The sequence below is a fragment of the Sapajus apella genome, unplaced genomic scaffold, assembly GCF_009761245.1.
Source record: "Sapajus apella isolate SASKATOON/1434 unplaced genomic scaffold, GSC_monkey_1.0 scaffold171, whole genome shotgun sequence".
Lineage (NCBI taxonomy): Eukaryota > Metazoa > Chordata > Mammalia > Primates > Cebidae > Sapajus > Sapajus apella.
The window spans coordinates 142677-159860 of record NW_022437111.1 but is presented as its reverse complement, the minus strand read 5'-3'; the positions used below and the strand labels follow the sequence as shown (position 1 = coordinate 159860).

At 40.7% G+C, this 17184-nt stretch overlaps 1 protein-coding gene across 2 annotated transcripts in view; it reads right to left on the bottom strand.

Annotated features, from left to right (window-relative positions):
- Nucleotides 1–16076, bottom strand: part of HACD2 (3-hydroxyacyl-CoA dehydratase 2) — an 84747-nt gene extending 68671 nt beyond the window's left edge. Inside the window, exons 1-3 of one of the 2 annotated variants that reach the window (XM_032267757.1) lie at nucleotides 15858–16076; nucleotides 13192–13309; nucleotides 10985–11065 (exon numbers count right to left, since the gene is read on the bottom strand). In XM_032267757.1, coding sequence (XP_032123648.1) covers nucleotides 10985–11065; nucleotides 13192–13309; nucleotides 15858–16006 — 348 coding nt within the window. In that variant the 5' untranslated portion in view covers nucleotides 16007–16076. The remainder of the gene's footprint in view (nucleotides 1–10984; nucleotides 11066–13191; nucleotides 13310–15857) is intronic. The other variant, XM_032267755.1, reaches the window with a different exon arrangement.
- Nucleotides 16077–17184: the final 1108 nt, after the last annotated feature.

Sequence of the window (17184 nt, the reverse complement as noted above, 5' to 3'; positions counted from 1 at the left end):
AAATCACCTTTCAACTCATCCTTTATGTAGCAGTGCTTTCACTCTGGTGGTGGTGGCGGTGACAAAAAGTAATTTGAAGCCATTTAATGACCAAAGCTTTTCTAGATGATATAACCTAATAGCTATTGTAGGGCATTTCAGAATTTTTACATTTCTGTAGCAGTCTTTATATTGTTTGATCCTAACGATTACCTAGCAGATAGGCAGGACAGAAAATCTCTACTTGCAGACAAGAAAACCAAGGCTCAGAGACGCCACACAACTTGCCCAGGGCAGTAAATGATGGCCTGGATCAAGAACTTAGGTTTTATTTCTATTCTACCGTATTCTTTTGTTGTTCATTAGTTATGAGAGCTCTATAGAGACCAGAACTTGACAAGACTTAGCTTATCTAAAACATGCCTGAGCCTGATAAGACTGTGCTCAAAAACTATTTCACTCAGTTTTGAGGGGAGGGAAGTGGGAGGGTTGGATTAAAAAAACAAACCAAGCTGCACAATGTTGCTGGTAACTGACAGGAGAACAAAATTAACACATTGCAAATCTTACAATATTTTTCAAAAGAAAACACTGCTGAGTAAATACTAAATTGTAAATATGATAAGCTACACTTCCTGCTGCAAAGTTGAGGAAAACTAAAAGACAGAACTAGATTAAAGTGGGGAATGAAAAACATTCTTTGAAACAAGAAGACAGATGACAGTGCCTAAACAGAAAGACTTTTTTTTTTTGGACACGGGGTCTTGCTGTCACTCAGGCTGGAGTGCAGTGGTACAATTACAGCTCCCTGCAGCCTCAACCTCCTCAGACTCAAGTGATCCTCCCACCTCAGCCTCCTGAGTAGCTGGGACTATAGGCACGTGCCACTATGCCTGGCTAATATTTGTATTTTTTGTACAGACAGGTTTCGCCATATTGCTCAGGCAGGTCTTGAACTCCTGGGCTCAAGTGATCCACTAGCCTTGGCCTTCCAAAATGCTGTGATTACAGGCATGAGACACTGCATCTGGCCCAGAAAACCTATTCTATCCATGTATGCAGCAAGACATCCAGGCTGGCTGGGTATGGTGACTCACGCCTATAATCCCAGCACTTTGGGAAGCCGAGGATGGCAGATCACCTGAGGTCAGAAGTTTGAGACCAGGCCAACATGGTGAAACCCTGTCTCTACTAAAAATATAAAAAATGAGCTGGGCGTGGTGGCACATGCCTGTAGTCCCAGCCACTTGGGAGGCTGAGGCAGGAGAATTGCTTGAACCCAGGAGACAGGGGTTGCAGTAAGTAACTCATGGCACTCCAGCATGGGTGACAGAGCAAGACTCCATCTCAAAAAAAAAAAAGACATCCAGGCTGCTGATTAGCAATGGGATGCTGCAGGGGAGTACACGCAGCAATGAATGGCTAGCATGCCTTCTTTGCATGACAGAGCAGTAGGTCTCAGTCCTCAGATGCACTCTCCCCTTTTTAATCACACACATTTTATAATGCCTCCTCTACCATTCTGAAAAGAAATTCATACATCAAATGACCTACCTACACAAAATTTTCAAAAGCAAATAAATACAATGTCCCAATTGATATGAAAAAGAAGAAATAAAAGTAATTTATTTTTCAAAATATGCATTTCAACTTGTAAATGCGGACATAATGATGCAGTCAGATGTACACAGTAACTTATGATAAATAATTTTGGATTTAAAAATAAGAATATCAGAAACCACTGCAGACAAATATATGAAAATAAAAGGGCAGATGTAGAGGTACAGACTAATACTTGGGAAAAAAAGAGTATTAAGATAATAATGGAAATAAAGAAGTAATCTTATCTGAAGTTGGAATAATATGCTAAAGTAATTAACAATCAAAGTAGAGAAATTAAAGAAGTACATTATTATCTCAAATGATCTAAGTCTTATTTATTTATAAAGTGTGATGTCAAAATCTCCTAAGCTATGTCATGGGATGAAGTCGGAAGAGAGTATCTGAAAATCCATCATTCCCAGAAGGCAAAAGATCCACCCTTCTGCCTTGAAATCCTGTTGAGACATACAATCAGTGCCAATTTGTAAAAAGACCTTGAAAATGTATTCTTTAAATGGTACAATAAAGAATAGAGGAGGAATTAGATGTAAAAAACTCTAATGCAAGAAGCAATAAAGCCATTGTGTAATGGAGGATACTTTTAGGACAAAACAGAAGACGAGCTGCCCCAAAGCAAAATTTTCATTTCACAAGCTACATTTCATATCATCACACACAGGCAATAATATGAAATATTAGTCTATGTTAAAGAAATCCACTGCATTTCATGTGTCTCCATTAATTTAATAATTGAAGTTTAAACAGGAATCTCAAAACTGATTTTCAATGATTTTCACTACTGTGCTGAAATCCTTTTCAAGTAAATATGCAAGCTATTAATGTTGTAATACTTACAGAACAGGATGTGCAGAGATAACAAATTACTTAATTATTTTGAGACAATACTTTCATTTCACTTAAGCTTCTCTCTTCATACCAACAATGGTGGTAGGACAGCATTCTCAAGATGATCCTCCACAATTACTGTTCCTTGGCTATTCAATCAAACACTAATCTAGGTACTGCAGTATAGGGATTTTGCAAGTGTAATTAAAGTCTCAAGTCAATTGATTTGAAGATACAGGTATTTTGTGGGTGGACATGACCCAACGGGATGAGCCCTTTAAGAGCAGTCTCCTCTGGGTGGTGGCAGAAGGGGAAGTCAGATATTCAAAGAACAAGAAGGATTCAGCAGGCCACTCTGGCTTTGAAGCCGCGGGGCTGGGGGGCGGGGTCATGTGCAAAGCCTGGAGAGCAGCCTCTAGAGTTGAGGAGTGACCTCCTGCTGACAGATAGCAAGGAAGTGTGGATCTCACACCTACAACTAGAGTCAGCCAACAACCTGCATGAGCTTGAAAGTGGATTCTTCCCCTGGAGCCTCCAAACAAGAAATGAGCAAGCCTGGCTGACACCTTGATTTCAATCTTATGAGACACCTGAGCAAAGAACCCAGTCAAGCCCAGCTTCTGAATTAAGAGAACTGTGAGCTAATCGATGAGTGTTGTTTTCAGCTGCCAGGTTCATGGTATTTTTTTTAAGCAGCAACAAAAAACTAAGACCACAACCTTCTTCTAACTTAATAAGCTTTTTGATTTCTCACGAAGGTTTTTCAGCATTAATGTGTACTACAAAATGGTCCATTTATATTTGTAGAGGGTCTGGCCTGGGGAGATGTGCAGAAGCCAAGGAGGATGCTGAACAAATCCGCATTAAGTTGGACTGGCTGGATGTCATAGATGTCCTACGACATGCAGCCAGTAGCATCTCCAGTCATTGTGGCAAATGAAATATCCTCACAGTTTTCCAAAATGCACTCTAAGGTTGTGGCACTGCTTTGTTGAGGTCCACTATGAATCGAAGGACAAGAATAAGCACACCTCATTAAAAAGAAAAAAATGGCAAGAGAACTTGCCATATTCAAAATCTCCCTTGAAAATGCATCTTGGATTAGGCACAGTGGCTCACGCCTATAATCTCAACACTTTGGGAGGCCAAAGCAGGAGGATCACTTGATGTCAGGAGTTCAAGACCAGCCTGTGCAACATAGTGAGACCCCCATCTCTACAGAAAATGTTAAAAACTAGCCGGGCATGGTGATGTGACTGGAGTCCCAGCTACTTGGAAGGCTGAGGCAGAAGGATCACTTGAGCCCAAGAGGTTGAGGCTGCAATGAGCTAAAATCATACCATTGCATTCCATCCTGGGCAACAGAGCAAGACCCTATCTCAAAAAAAGAAAGGAAAATATGCACCATAAACTCCTCTCTCCTGTGTCCTTTCCATTTCCACTGGCAATAAACCAATTTTAGTTTTAAAATTTAACCTCAATGTTAAAATGCCATTTGCACAATAGGTTACTTGGAAACACCTTTTCAAAGTTTCTAAAATTTGAACTAGGGGAATTATTTTTGTAAGTTACCAACAATTCTGTTCAATTTCATTTTTAATCCAAGGTAAAACAGTAACAACAAAGCTCCAAAAAGTTTAACAAGTATCAAAAGGAATAGAAACCCAAGCAGCTTTCAAGACCTCAGCTGTAGCCCATGGACTTAATGTGATTCAGCTATAGTGACTTCCCATCTCTGTCTTTCAATTAAAAATTCCAAATTGTTGGGAGGGAAAAAAAACCTCACCAGCCCACTTTGGGTCAGTTATGCACCCCTGGATCAGCCAGCTATGGCATAAGAGGCAGAGTGAGGGAATAGAGATGTAGCTGCTAAGGGTAGAGCCTTGAGAACCAGAAAAATTCCAGAGAGGACATGCTGGGCTGGGCAGTTCCATGGACATGTCCACCACACTCATTTTACTAGGCAGAGGTCCATCACCAGTTTGAGTTACATTTACCAGTATTTGATTTATTTTAGAAATTATCATATTCTACACATAAATGATTCTATTCTTGCTTAAAATTTACCTATAATAACAATATATAGTCTTTAAGGATAGACACCAAAATTTAAAAGTGCTTATCTTTAGATTATGACTGCTATACATTCTTCTGCACCTGGGTTTTTTCTACCATAAATAAATAGTACTTATTACTCAGGGAAACACCTTTCCCTTCTCTCTGGTTTCTATGAGGACGGATTTCCACCACATAGTACTAGTCTCCTTTAATTACTTTACCCCTGGAAAGGATGACTCATTTAAGCATAAATTTAAGAATAAATGGGATGTGCTCAATTCAGCTCCATACGAGAGGTTTCACAGAGAGCCCCAAGTTCTCATGGTTTCTTCTAAGGCAGCCTGTCTGCTGCTGCTTGGGACAGGGTGGGTGGTGAGTCTAACTGTGGAGTTCAGTTAGCAAACCCATTTGACTCACACACTAAAGCATGTCCTCAGCCTTTATCACTAGTAAAGGTGATTTTCAGGATCCTTATGCAACTCCTCTGAGTTATTGCTCAATGTTCAGAACGTAAGCAAGCAAAAGGGTGTTGGTTATTCATTGGGCTCCCTCAGACTCCAAATATGTTTTCAAAGTCCTTTTACATCCAATTTTTAAGGAAGAAATACTGAAAAAATTCCTCAATTACCATTATTTTTCCTTTGTCACTTAATTTCATCTTTCTTGCTATCTCCAGCCCTATAATTTACTAATTTGTTGTTTGCTTAATTTTCATATTCTGATAGTGAAATGTTGAAGTCTCACAGAACTTAAAAGTGGGGATATACGTAAGGTCATCTAATCCAGTGTATTCACTGCACATAATGAATTGAGGGAGAGGTTAAGACCAATGCCACAGGGCTAATTAATGGCAAAACCAAGCCTTCACACCAAAATTTATTATCTCTAGTGTTTTTACATATACCGTGACACCCTCTTAAGAACAATTCTATTTTTTAACTTCTATAGCATTTCTGCCAGCTTTTTACATATTTTGTTTCTCGGTTCTGATAATCATTCATTCATCATATGATTTCACTAATGTGTGTCTCCCATGTTCTTGCTACTGACAAATTGTGAACTCAGTTTCTCTTCAGCTTCTCCTCTGAAATCATTTATCTTATGCTGTAACTGGGTAGTCCTGCTTTTCTTGACACTTGGTCATGACAGGCTGGTTTGTCCCTTAGTCTCATAAGCAACAATTGTTATAGTTTAGTTTTCAACCAGCAATCATCATTTCATCTTTTTATTTTGATAAATTTAATCAGTCTATTTGCATAAACATAAAAAATGGTGCGTGTTTGCTATATTCCATTATCCTATAGGTTTATTATTAAAAAAAATTAACAGGATTTGTAGTAGATGTAAAACTCTTATTTCTCTTTAAATAAAAAAATAAACTAAGCTGCCTATTGTCTTCCTTTTTCAAAAAACTTTAAAATCTTATTTTCCTCATTCATCTTATTTTTAATTACATATAATACAGAATTTCTAAAAATTACATGATTCATGTGATATATACATACCAAAGTATATTAAAAGTGGTAATCTTTTACTCCCCCCTTGCCCCAAAACATCACTCCCCTCCACAGAGGTAAGCTCTAACAACAGTATGATATATCCTCTTCCATACCTTTTTCAATATCTGCAATTTTGCTTTTTTTCCTATTAATTTTCCTAATCTGAAAACATCACTATAACTATTCTCATATTTATCAATTAAAAAACGTATAAACTCTGGAGTGATACAAAACTTATATTGTTATATTAGTCCTCCTTCCCGCTTCATTCTATCCTGGCAAAATCTGAAATTTCTTATGGGATTCCACATGATCACATTGCAATCTGTACCGTGGTCTAAAGGCTTATGCTGTGCACTGGCCACTAGCCGTATTTGCCTATTTAAACTTAAATAAAAAGTAAATAATATTTATTTTTATTTCTTTGAAAAACAGGGTCTTGCTCTGTCCCCCAGAATGGAGTGCTGTGGAGTGACTATAACTTCAGCCTGAAACTCCTGGTCTCAAGAGATTCTCCTGCCTCAGCTTCCCGAGTAGCTAGGACTAATGTGTGCCACTATATCCGGCTAATTTTTTAAAATTTTTTTGCAGAGAAGAGGTCTTGCTATATTGCCCAAACTGGTCTTGGAACTCCTGGCCTCAAGCAACTCTTCCACCTTGGCCTTCCAAAGTGCTGGGATTACAGGTGTGAACCACCATTCCTGATCAAAAGTAAATAAAACTCAGTTTCTCAGACCCACTAGCCACGTTTTAAGTGACTAGCGGCTACTGTTTTGGACGGTGTTCCAACATTATCACTGCAGAAAGTTCTATTGGACATTGCTAGTCTGAAAACTTGACTAATTTTATTTATTTATATAACAGTTAAATAAATACTCTTTGATAACAGCTAAATACTCTTGATTAAAGTTAAATACTCTTTGATAAGGTGCTTTCAAAGTTCCATTACTTTTTGTAGGTGTTTTCAAAATGTTTCCAACTGTAGAAAATTGCATGGTCTATTATCCAGGAAGCTATTGTTTCCTACTAGCTTCATGTGGATTTTTTTCTTCTTTCAAGTTTAAGGTTTCAAGCTGTTTTTAACTATCACATTTTAAAATCTTCTCTTTTCTGCTGGAAATGGTTTAAGTATCCAGGAAGGGAAGAAATTTTTTTGTTGTGGAATATCATAAATTCTCAATAACCATACTGAGGTGGACTTTCATTTCAGAAAAGTAATAACTTTTCTCCCTGATTATTTATAAGTTGAATATTCCAATCTTTTCTACTTCTTCTGGTAGTCTTACTTTTTGAAAGCTTATATACCCTCATCAGGTTTTCTTTTTTTTTTTTTTGGGACAGAGTTTCGCTCTTGTTACCCAGGCTGGAGTGCAATGGTGCGATCTCGGCTCACCGCAACCTCCGCCTCCTGGGTTCAGGCAATTCTCCTGCCTCAGCCTCCTGAGTAGCTGGGATTACAGGCACGCGCCACCATGCCCAGCTAATTTTTTTGTAGTTTTAGTAGAGACGGGGTTTCACCATGTTGACCAGATGGTCTCGATCTCTTGACCTCGTGATCCACCTGCCTCGGCCTCCCAAAGTGCTGGGATTACAGGCTTGAGCCACCGCGCCCGGCCCCTCATCAGGTTTTCTAGATACATTGGTTCTACACATACTGTTTTTCTGTTGTGATGTTTTATAATGTTTCTTTTGAATAGTGAACTTTGAAATTTTCCCTATGACTTCTGTTCTGGTATTGATTTTATGTGAAAATGTGATTGGAAACTCCCGCCTTTCTTGCATCTTCAGTATCACCTATTTCTTGCACTGTGGCTCCTTCCTGTCCTATATTGCCACCACTGATATTTTTAGTTCTTTTATTTATTTTTTTTTAATTTCAGCACATTTCTTTCTACAGATGTTAGCTATTGCACCTCTTTGAATACCACATCAATTTGCTTCTATTTGCTTGAGTCATCAAGCAGCGAGGCCTGTGTGGGTGGGTTCCTGTTTCTTTCGGGCTCCCTCTTCCCTTCTAATGTTGTGACACTTACTAATTTTAATCAAGTTAGAGCTTTCCTCTGGTTTTCACATTGTTTGAGAAGCTGGCTTTTCTGGGTTTTGTTGTCATTTGTATTTGTGTTGGATATCTCCACTATGACTTGCTCTTACTAGCTTTTCTAAAGTCCCTTTTAGAGAGGTGTTTTCGCAAAATGGGTCCAGAATAAAAGTAGCCTAACATGTGCATGTAGCCTGCATTTCAGAAGTTCCTTTTTGAGACAATTACTGGGAAATCAGAATGTCTGCAAAGAAGGAAAAATATATTACAGATAATGGTTATGTCCTCAGACCAGTTCACAAAAGCAGTCTGAAGTGCAATTCCTCCATGGCAAAAATTAGTTAGTGTTTGAGCCATAAAGACAGAAAAACTGGCAGGGAGATAAGAAGGGATCTTTCTTCTTAAGGACACTGCAAGTTCCTAAGACTTTGCTATATTTTAGAGAAATGTCCAAAATCAGTTTCCTATTTCATTAAAGAACCAAAGAGCACCATGAGGTGAGGTCTGAAGAGTGAGGCTGGGAAACACAGATGGGGTTGAGAAAGTGGTGGTGGGCTTAGAAGACTAACAAAAGCTGTCTGATGTCTCTCACCACTTCTCCGGACCCTGCCCTAGATCAATTCTAGGACATGATCAGAAATGAGACTGGGTTATTTATTTTTGTAAATGAGGGGTTTTAAGGCGCAGAAAGATCTGGAAGACAATGGGAAGGAAAGGGAAATTCTGTGGTTCATTAAGCAGTCTCAGATGCACAACGGTAAGTAAATGACATATTATCAATGTACATATGTTGAAGATAGTCTATCAATCTCAACAGTTAACCTCTTTGCAGAGCAATCTTTAATCCATTTGAAATCTCATTATCAATTACAGAGGAATATCCGATCATGAGTATTTGGAAGTGTCTTTGCTATAATTACATTCTTATATCGACCAAAGATATCTAGATATCCAAATTCTCTCAGACATAATTTTAAACTGCCATAACCACATCAATCTACTAATTTTTTAACTATACTCAACAAATATGCAAAGATAAAATCTGCCTTATCAATGAATATCATGGACTCCAAGAAATGAATAATGTAGAAAACATCCACAGCTCATCACAGAGGAACTCATTTTTTTTTTAAACTGGCATATCATTCACATATCACAAAATTCACAATTTTAAACTGTATAATTCGGTGGTTTTTAGTATGTTCACAGAGTTGCGCACCCAGCACCACTATTTCAAGAACAATATTATCACCTTAAAAGGAAATCCTGTACCATTAGCAGTCACTCCCCATTCTCTCTCCCCACCGGCCCCTAACAATTCCTTTACTTCCTGTCTCTACGGATTTGCCTATTCTAGATGTTTCATATAAACAATAATATTTGGGACTTTTTGTATCTGCCTCCTTTCAAATGCATTTTTTCAAGATTTGTCCAGGCATTAACATATATCAGGAATTCATTTGTTTTTATTAATTTTATGAATTTTTATATCCATAGACCACATTTTATCCATGAATAGCATTTTATTTGTATATACTTTTTTTTTTTTTTTTTTTTGGAAATGGGGTCTTGCTATGTCACCCAGGCTGGAGTGCAGAGGCATGATCATGACTCACTCTAGCATTGAACACCTGGGCACAAGTGATCCTCCCTCCTGATTAGCTGGGGCTACAGGCATGGGTTACCACGCCCAGCTATTTTTTTAACTTTTTATAGAGATGGGGGTCTCGCTGTTTCCCAGGCTGGTCTTGAATTCCTGGCCTCAAGCAATCCCTCCATGTCAGCCTCCCAAAGAGCTGGGATTACAGGTGTAAGCCCCGGCACTCAGCCAAGCTTCCTTTTGTACTTCACTACTACATGCTCCTTTGTACTTGCTTGGTAAATGTGTTTATGTCTTTTAAAAAGCTAAGTGTTATTATTTTCCTAAGAAGATTTGAAATTGGAGAACAAGTAATTTCTATTTCTTTTTTAAGTAAACTCCCACAGAACCTAATAAAGAATAACATCTAGCATGAAGAGATATAAATGAGTAGCTGCCTTCCCTGGATTCATTTTCTCCTCCTGTAAACAGGATATACTGTCAACACTAATAATTCCCATCAGGATAACTTATGTGTAATTAAACAATACCACACACATCTAATTGTTATACAGCATAGACAGAGTAGGCAATGAAACACTCCTCAACTGATGGCACAGGAAATGTGGTTTTAGCAAGCCCGCTTTATCGCCCAGTCCAATGGATTTCTTCCATCACTGACCTCTGCTATGTTAATTGCCTGCATGTTCCTGGGAATCTTTACTTCCTTATGCACAGTCCTTTTCCCAAAATCAAATCCAGGATTTGTCACTTAATTGGTTCTTAGTGGGGATAACAGAGATAAAACCGAAAAGTCCAAAATATTTTCCTAAATCCCTATTAAAAATTCTATAAGGATAAACAGGCTAATCCTTCAAAGTCTAAGACTTGGTTCCTGAGTGGATTTTGATGACACTGTTTAACGTCCCTACCTTCCCAAAGACATAATTACATTTTAAAAATTATACTTCTAACATTACTAAGTCTTTTTTTTTTTTTTTTTTAGAGGCAAGGTCTCACTCTGTTGTCCAGGCTGGATGATGGCAGTGATGCAATCATAGTTCGCTGCAGCCTCAAACTCCTGAGCTCAAGCTCAAGCCTCCTATTTCAGCCTCCCAAGTAGCTGAGACTACAGGTACCCATCACCTAGTCCAGCTAAAAAAAAAAAATTTTTTTTTTGTAGAGATGAGGTCTTGCCATGTTGCCCAAGCTGGTCTCGAACTCTTGCCCTCAAGTGATCCTCCCACCCTGGCCTCCCAAGGCTCTGGGATTGCTGGGATTATAAGCATGAGCTACTATGCTCAGCCCTAATATTATGATGTCTTAAAGAGACAGAAACCCCTTTAAATTATTGAAGTGTTCCAACTGGGGACAACCCCCTACTATATCAAGTTCTGGGAGTCTGGTGGTTTTGAGTCTAAACTTGCTTCTCTGTAGCTTGAGGGAACTGTACTGGCCAAGGCTCTGAGAGAGAAAATGCTACTTATTTACTAGTGTCCCCTTCCAAAAAAAGTTCAAGCCTCTAAGTTTAAAAAATGTTCACACTAGGATTTGTTCAAGCTTCCTCAGACTCAAATGGTTAGGGTAGTAAGGGACTTTAGAAATCTACTTTAACCTAATTATTTTACACATGAAAAAGAGGTGGGGAAGAGAGAAAAGATTTACCCAAATCTATAGAGTCGGTTGGGAAAACTATTATACTTAAAATAAAAAGGTATTCAGACTTCCAGCTGGAAGGTCATTTGATCACACCACCTACCTAAAATGTCTAAGTGCGGACAGTATTGTAATTCCTCTGTGTTGTAGTGAGCCGAGATCGCATCACTCCACTCCTACCTGGGCAAGACAGTAAGACACTATCTCAAAAAAAAAAAAAAAGAAAAGAAAGAAAGAAAGCAATTCCTCTGCTTTCTAAGATAAAAAAAAAAAAAACAAAAGCAAAATGGATAACTTTCTGACTTAGAAAGTGAGAGTGGATCCAGCCTAGACAACATGACCAAACCCCATCTCTACCAAAAATACAAAAATAAGCCAAGCATGGTGGTACATGCCTGTGGTCCCAGCTACTTGGGAGGCTGTAGCGGGAGGATGGTTGGGAAGTTGAGGCTACAGTGAGCCATGATCACACCACTGCACTCCAGCCTGGGTGACAAAGTGACCCTGTCTCAAAAAAATAAATAAAGTGAGAGTGGGCTGGGTGCAGTGGTTCACACCTGTAATTTCAGTGCTTTGGGAGGCTGAGATGGGAAGATCTCTTGAGCCAAGGAGTTTGTAACCAGCCTGGCCAATACAGGGAGACCCTGTCTCTACAAAGTTTTAAAAATTAGCCATGTATGGTGGTGTGCGACTATGGGCCCAGCTACTCCGGAAGCTGAGGTGGGAGGACTGCTTGAGCCCAAGAGCTCAAGGCTGCAGTGAGCTATGGCCATGACTGTACCACTGCACTCCAGCCTGGGTAGCAGAGCAAGACCCTGTCTCAAAAAAAAAAAAAAAAAAAAGTGAGAACCAAAGGTAGAGGTATCAGATTTCATTTCATGAGATAAATGATTTTTTGTTAAGTATCATTTCACAGTTCAGGTTTTAAAAGCTGCCAGTAAAGTATAAATGTCATGATGGTCTTACCTGGAGGCTAAGCAAAATGAACTAGATCATCCCTGCAATCTGAAGGTTTTTCACCATACTGAACTATGGCGGATATTGATTTTGTGTGCCCAAAGCTATCACCAATCCCTCTTTTCCACAAGCAAAGTCTGTAGTCCCTTGGACAGAAGAATGGGCATGTGTCCTAAGACTGGCTAATCAAGCACCTCATGTCACTGGCAGGAGTCTGAGTAGGGCCAACCAGAATCCTCACTGGGAACGTGTGACACAGATGCTGAGAAAAATAAACACCCACTTCGTTTCCTACCATGTGGAGAGCCCAAGACCAACATTCAAAGAGAAATAGACAAGCAGAGATGGGAGACAGCAAGAGAATCTGGCAGTGTCAAATCCTTGGTTCTCATTCCTGAGCTGGTCTCTTTGTAAATTAATCTTATATCTGTATTAATTACAGAGGTCAGAAAAGTCCTTTTTTGCTTAAAGTAGTTTGGGTTTCCATAACTTGCAAATCCAAAATCCTAATCTATACTTACCTCTAGAGAGAGGACTGAATATACATTGCCCTTAATTCAAGGAAATCAATTTGGATGCCTTTAGTCACAGGCTATTATGTCTTACATCTATCACTCCCAATATCCTACACCCACCAACTTCGCTATTTTTATTACATAAACCCTGAAAGCATCTGATTTTGCCAGTGCTTCCCCAAGATGTCCATGGAATTTAAAAAAATCCTAATACAAGCTTGTTTCAGTTGATTTCCAAAAAAAGTTGAACATAAAATACATTCAAGGTAACACAAGTTAAATGAGATTTTACCCTATCTAGAACTTCAAAAAGCCTAGGTATCAACACTTTAGTCCGTGAGGAGGCAAAATTTCAAAATTTAACTTGAATCCAAAGGAGGTCTGCTACTTCAATATAATTTAGTTGCATCTTTTTCTTTATACCAATGGAAATCAATAACAATAATAAATCTCAGGACCTACCTCCAATAAGGCTCCAGTTTGAAAGAATTTCAAAGGCTTTTCAATTGAATAATAAAGGCTATGGTAGCTACCCTTAGCCAGGTATGCTCGGACCAGACCAACCGCTATAACCAGCCACCTAGTAAAAGAGAAAAGAACAATCAGGAAAAAAATAAAAATTTGAAAAGTAGGATTTAGGTTAATAGGCAGCTGTGGCAATAAAAAATGTTGCTAAAGGTGACCTCAAGCATCAGTATCCTGGATTTATGAATGGTAGCTCTCAAATGCCAAGCTGTTGTACATTGAAATGTTGTACCACCAACAGCACCTTATCAAGAGGGCTCAGCGAAAGCACAGTGGCACCTCACCCATCTGGAGCTCATTTTTTTGGCAACTTTGCTGTTGAGAACAAAACCAAAAGGAAAGGAATAAGCTAAAATGGTCCTTGTGCCACTAAATTAGGTGCCAAGAAAATCTAAGACAAGAAAAAAAAGTTAAAGGAAAATTTTAAACAGCCTGTGCAGTTAAACGGTTTTTAATAATTACAGGGTAGAAAGAAGATGCTTTAAACTATTTTTATATTGTCTCACTGGGAACAATTACCCATACCTTAAAATCTATCCTTTTAAAATTAGGAATTATAGGCTTTTGTTAAAAAAAAGTTCTTACCCCAGTTTTCCAAAATCAACTCAGAAATGAAAGCCGGATCAATACAAACCACAAAACAGGAAACACTTAAGCATACAGCTGTGAATGTTATATTTTTGTTCCACTGTCCTCAAAAATAAACATAATTTTTTGTCAAGTTCCATAATAAAATAAATGGACCTTTTTATTAAGATACGTCTCCTGGAAGGATTTAGGTAAATGTACAAAATCAACTAGGCAATGGGGTGTGTGGTCTCTGCTATTTCCAAAAACTATCATATAAGGACATAAAATAAGATTATTTAATGGTGTAACTGGTACAACTATTAGCCTTAAAAAAAGCTTACTTTGCTCTCACAATCCCAATTTCTCTTCCTGGTTTAAGACTCCTTACCCTCCACCCCATTCTCTGTTCATTGCTCAGGAATAGACTTCTTTCTTCTTACCAACATACCTTAAAAATCCCTTTCCAGTCCAATGCCCTCACCAGCCCTTGCTAAGACACAAGAATTTTATATATAAATATTAATACACACAGAGAGAATCCAGGATGTTTTTTAAAAAGTCAATCTATGTGACCACTGATGTGATAAAAGCCTGGATCTGTACTAGTTCTTCATTGACCTGTGAGTCAAGAGAAATGATTTCTAGATCTGGAACTTCTATTAACAAGTTCTATGATCTCATGCAAGTCACAACTTCTCTGACCCTGTTTCCACACCTACCATTTCTAATACTAGCAATAAATCTACGATCCTCCCATGATATTATTTTTTTTCGTGAAAAAAAAAAACAAGGGGCTGAATTGTAAAAATATTAAAAAATTGCTATTTGTCTTATTTTAAAAAGGGGTAGAGGATGTATAAACATATTTGCTTGCATCAGTATATTAAGGATACATAAAATTAACTGCCTCAAGAGATGGGATCTGGGGAGAAGGGAAAGGTGGGAGGGAGGAAAGATTTTCACTGTATGCCCTGGCTTATATTTTGAATTTTGAATCCTGCCCATGTATTACCTACTTTAAAACTAAATAAAGATGGATGTTCACTATACAATTCTTTCAACTCTTCTGCACGTTCGAAATTTTTCATAATAAAATGTTAGGACTTTTTAAAAAATTACAAATGAAGACTGTAGAAAAATATATAATATATACTATATATATATATATATATATAAAACGAATTGATCCTGTGATCCTCCTCACCAAAATGATGAGATACAGAATTGCAGAGCTGAAGGAACCTTCCTCACCCAGCCCAACCCTTTAGTTTACAGATGAAAAAACAGAGGCTAGAGAAATTAGGTGATTTATCTAAAGTCACACAGCTAGTTAGTGGCAGAGCTTTAACTAAAAACCCCCCGGGATAAGGGACAGACTAAAATGAGGGAGACAGAGGTGGGTAAAACCGTTTCGAGGGTCTATTCTCCCCGTCCCCAGTAAATCTGCCTTCTACCCCGCTGTTTCTTCCCCACCCCAACCCATCCTAAAAGTCTAAACTCATCTAAAGCCCAGCTCTGCTCAAGTCGCTGGCCAAAAACTTTGAACACTTTCCCAATATCTTCCGGATTAAAGCGCAGCCCGGATTTTGAAAACAGCCGCCCAAATGAATGGTCACTCTGCAGCCACAGCTCCTCCTCTCCCCAGGCTGGCGCCGTTCACCATCTGAGCCTGGCCGCCCAGGCTAGGCTCCGCGCCGCCAGGTCTTCCGACCGCCGCCCCCGGCCCAGCATCTGTGGCCAGTCCACCCTTCCTCCCGCGGCCCTCGCGATACAGCGCCCGGCAGCGGTCCCCGCGCCCCCGTGCCTGGGAACTTGGCTCGACCCCCAGCGCAGGCGGGAACTCGCGGGCAGGCACAGGGGTCGATTCAGCGCTCGGCCACCCTCAGCGCCCAGGTACTGGGTCCCGGAAACCGCCCGCCGGGGCTGCACTGCGTGCGGTGGGCCGCGCCGATCCGCTCCGCTCCGCCGGCCGCAGAGCTCCCTCCCCGACCGCGCTTGGCTCCCCGCCTCCCCGAGCCAAGCCCCAGCCTCACCCCGCTGTCATCACCACATTGTAGATGACCAGGTACGCCGTGGCCAGAGGCCCCGGGCCCTTCTTCTTCCGCGTGCCGCTGGCGTCCCCGGCCCGGCCACCGCCGCCCCCATTCCCCTTCGCAACTGCCGTAGCCGATGCTGCCGCCATGTCAAATGCCCGGAACCCGCTCTCCCAGCGCGAGCGCCTCGGGCCGGACTCGGCAAGGCAAGGGGGCGGAGGGAGGGGCGAGGGGGAGGCGGGGCTGGGGCCGCGGGGCGGAGCCGGGGACAGCGCCCACCGCGGCCGCCATCTTGGCTGAGGGCAAAGATGCTCCTGGCGCTCGCGTCCCTCGGCTTGCGTCAATTGCCACTGCCATCTTGGATCAGGGTAGGTCCCACCTTTTGCGCGCTCCCGGTTACAACCTCGACACCGTCTTGGATTGGGTCAATGTGGCCATCCTCGTCAGGCCAGCTGCTTCTGCCAGTTGGATGTTGCGTTGTCCTTCGCTATTCGCCCTCCTGTAATCGCCGCCTCCTTGTTGAATCAAAACAAGTATGCTGTCGTTCTCCCTTCTTCAATGGCCCTACCTTCACACCTAAACACACTCACTCCTGTATCCTGCCATTTTGGATTCGGGGGGTTGACGGTGGATTCACTTACCATCAACCCTTGAGGCTGCAGGGACCAGCCCTTTGCTAGGTGCGCTTTGCTTCCTAACCCGTAGCCGGGTTGGAGATTCCACCTCCGAAGGTTTTTTCCTGACTTTTGTTTTTTCATAACTAATACAGTGGAGAAGCCCAGGTGGCCTAGAATCCAGTGTCATCCCTGAAGGCTTGTCAGGTGTTCAAGTGTATCTTCCACCTTAGACCTTGTGGGGCTCACTCATCGTGAGGGCGAGAGGGGGAAAAGCCCATTAGGCTCTCGGCTGAGGGTGAGGTGCCGGGTAAGGGAGCAGGTTGATAGCTACGGTAACCAAAAATAGAAGAATGCTGGCTTAGGTGGAAAACCTGCCTTTGAGAAGCTGGAGCAGCTCGTGGGCACTGCTTCAACCAGCTCACTCATTGCTTTGATTCGGGAGATTCTTTAATTGTAAACGTCCCCTGCAATTTTTACATACCCAAGCAGCTCCTCAAAAGTATTACTGTATATGCAGTAGTATTAAATATTTATGGGTTCATTCCAGCCAAGTATTTATGGAGCATCCACAAAGTTGCACTGGAGTTCATGGCACTAAGTGAAAGAGACAAGTCATCAGTCTTCCAGGGATTATATAGAACAGCGGCCCCCCAACCTTCTGGGCACCAGGGACCAGTTTCGTGGTGGGGGGTGGATGATGGTTTCAGGAT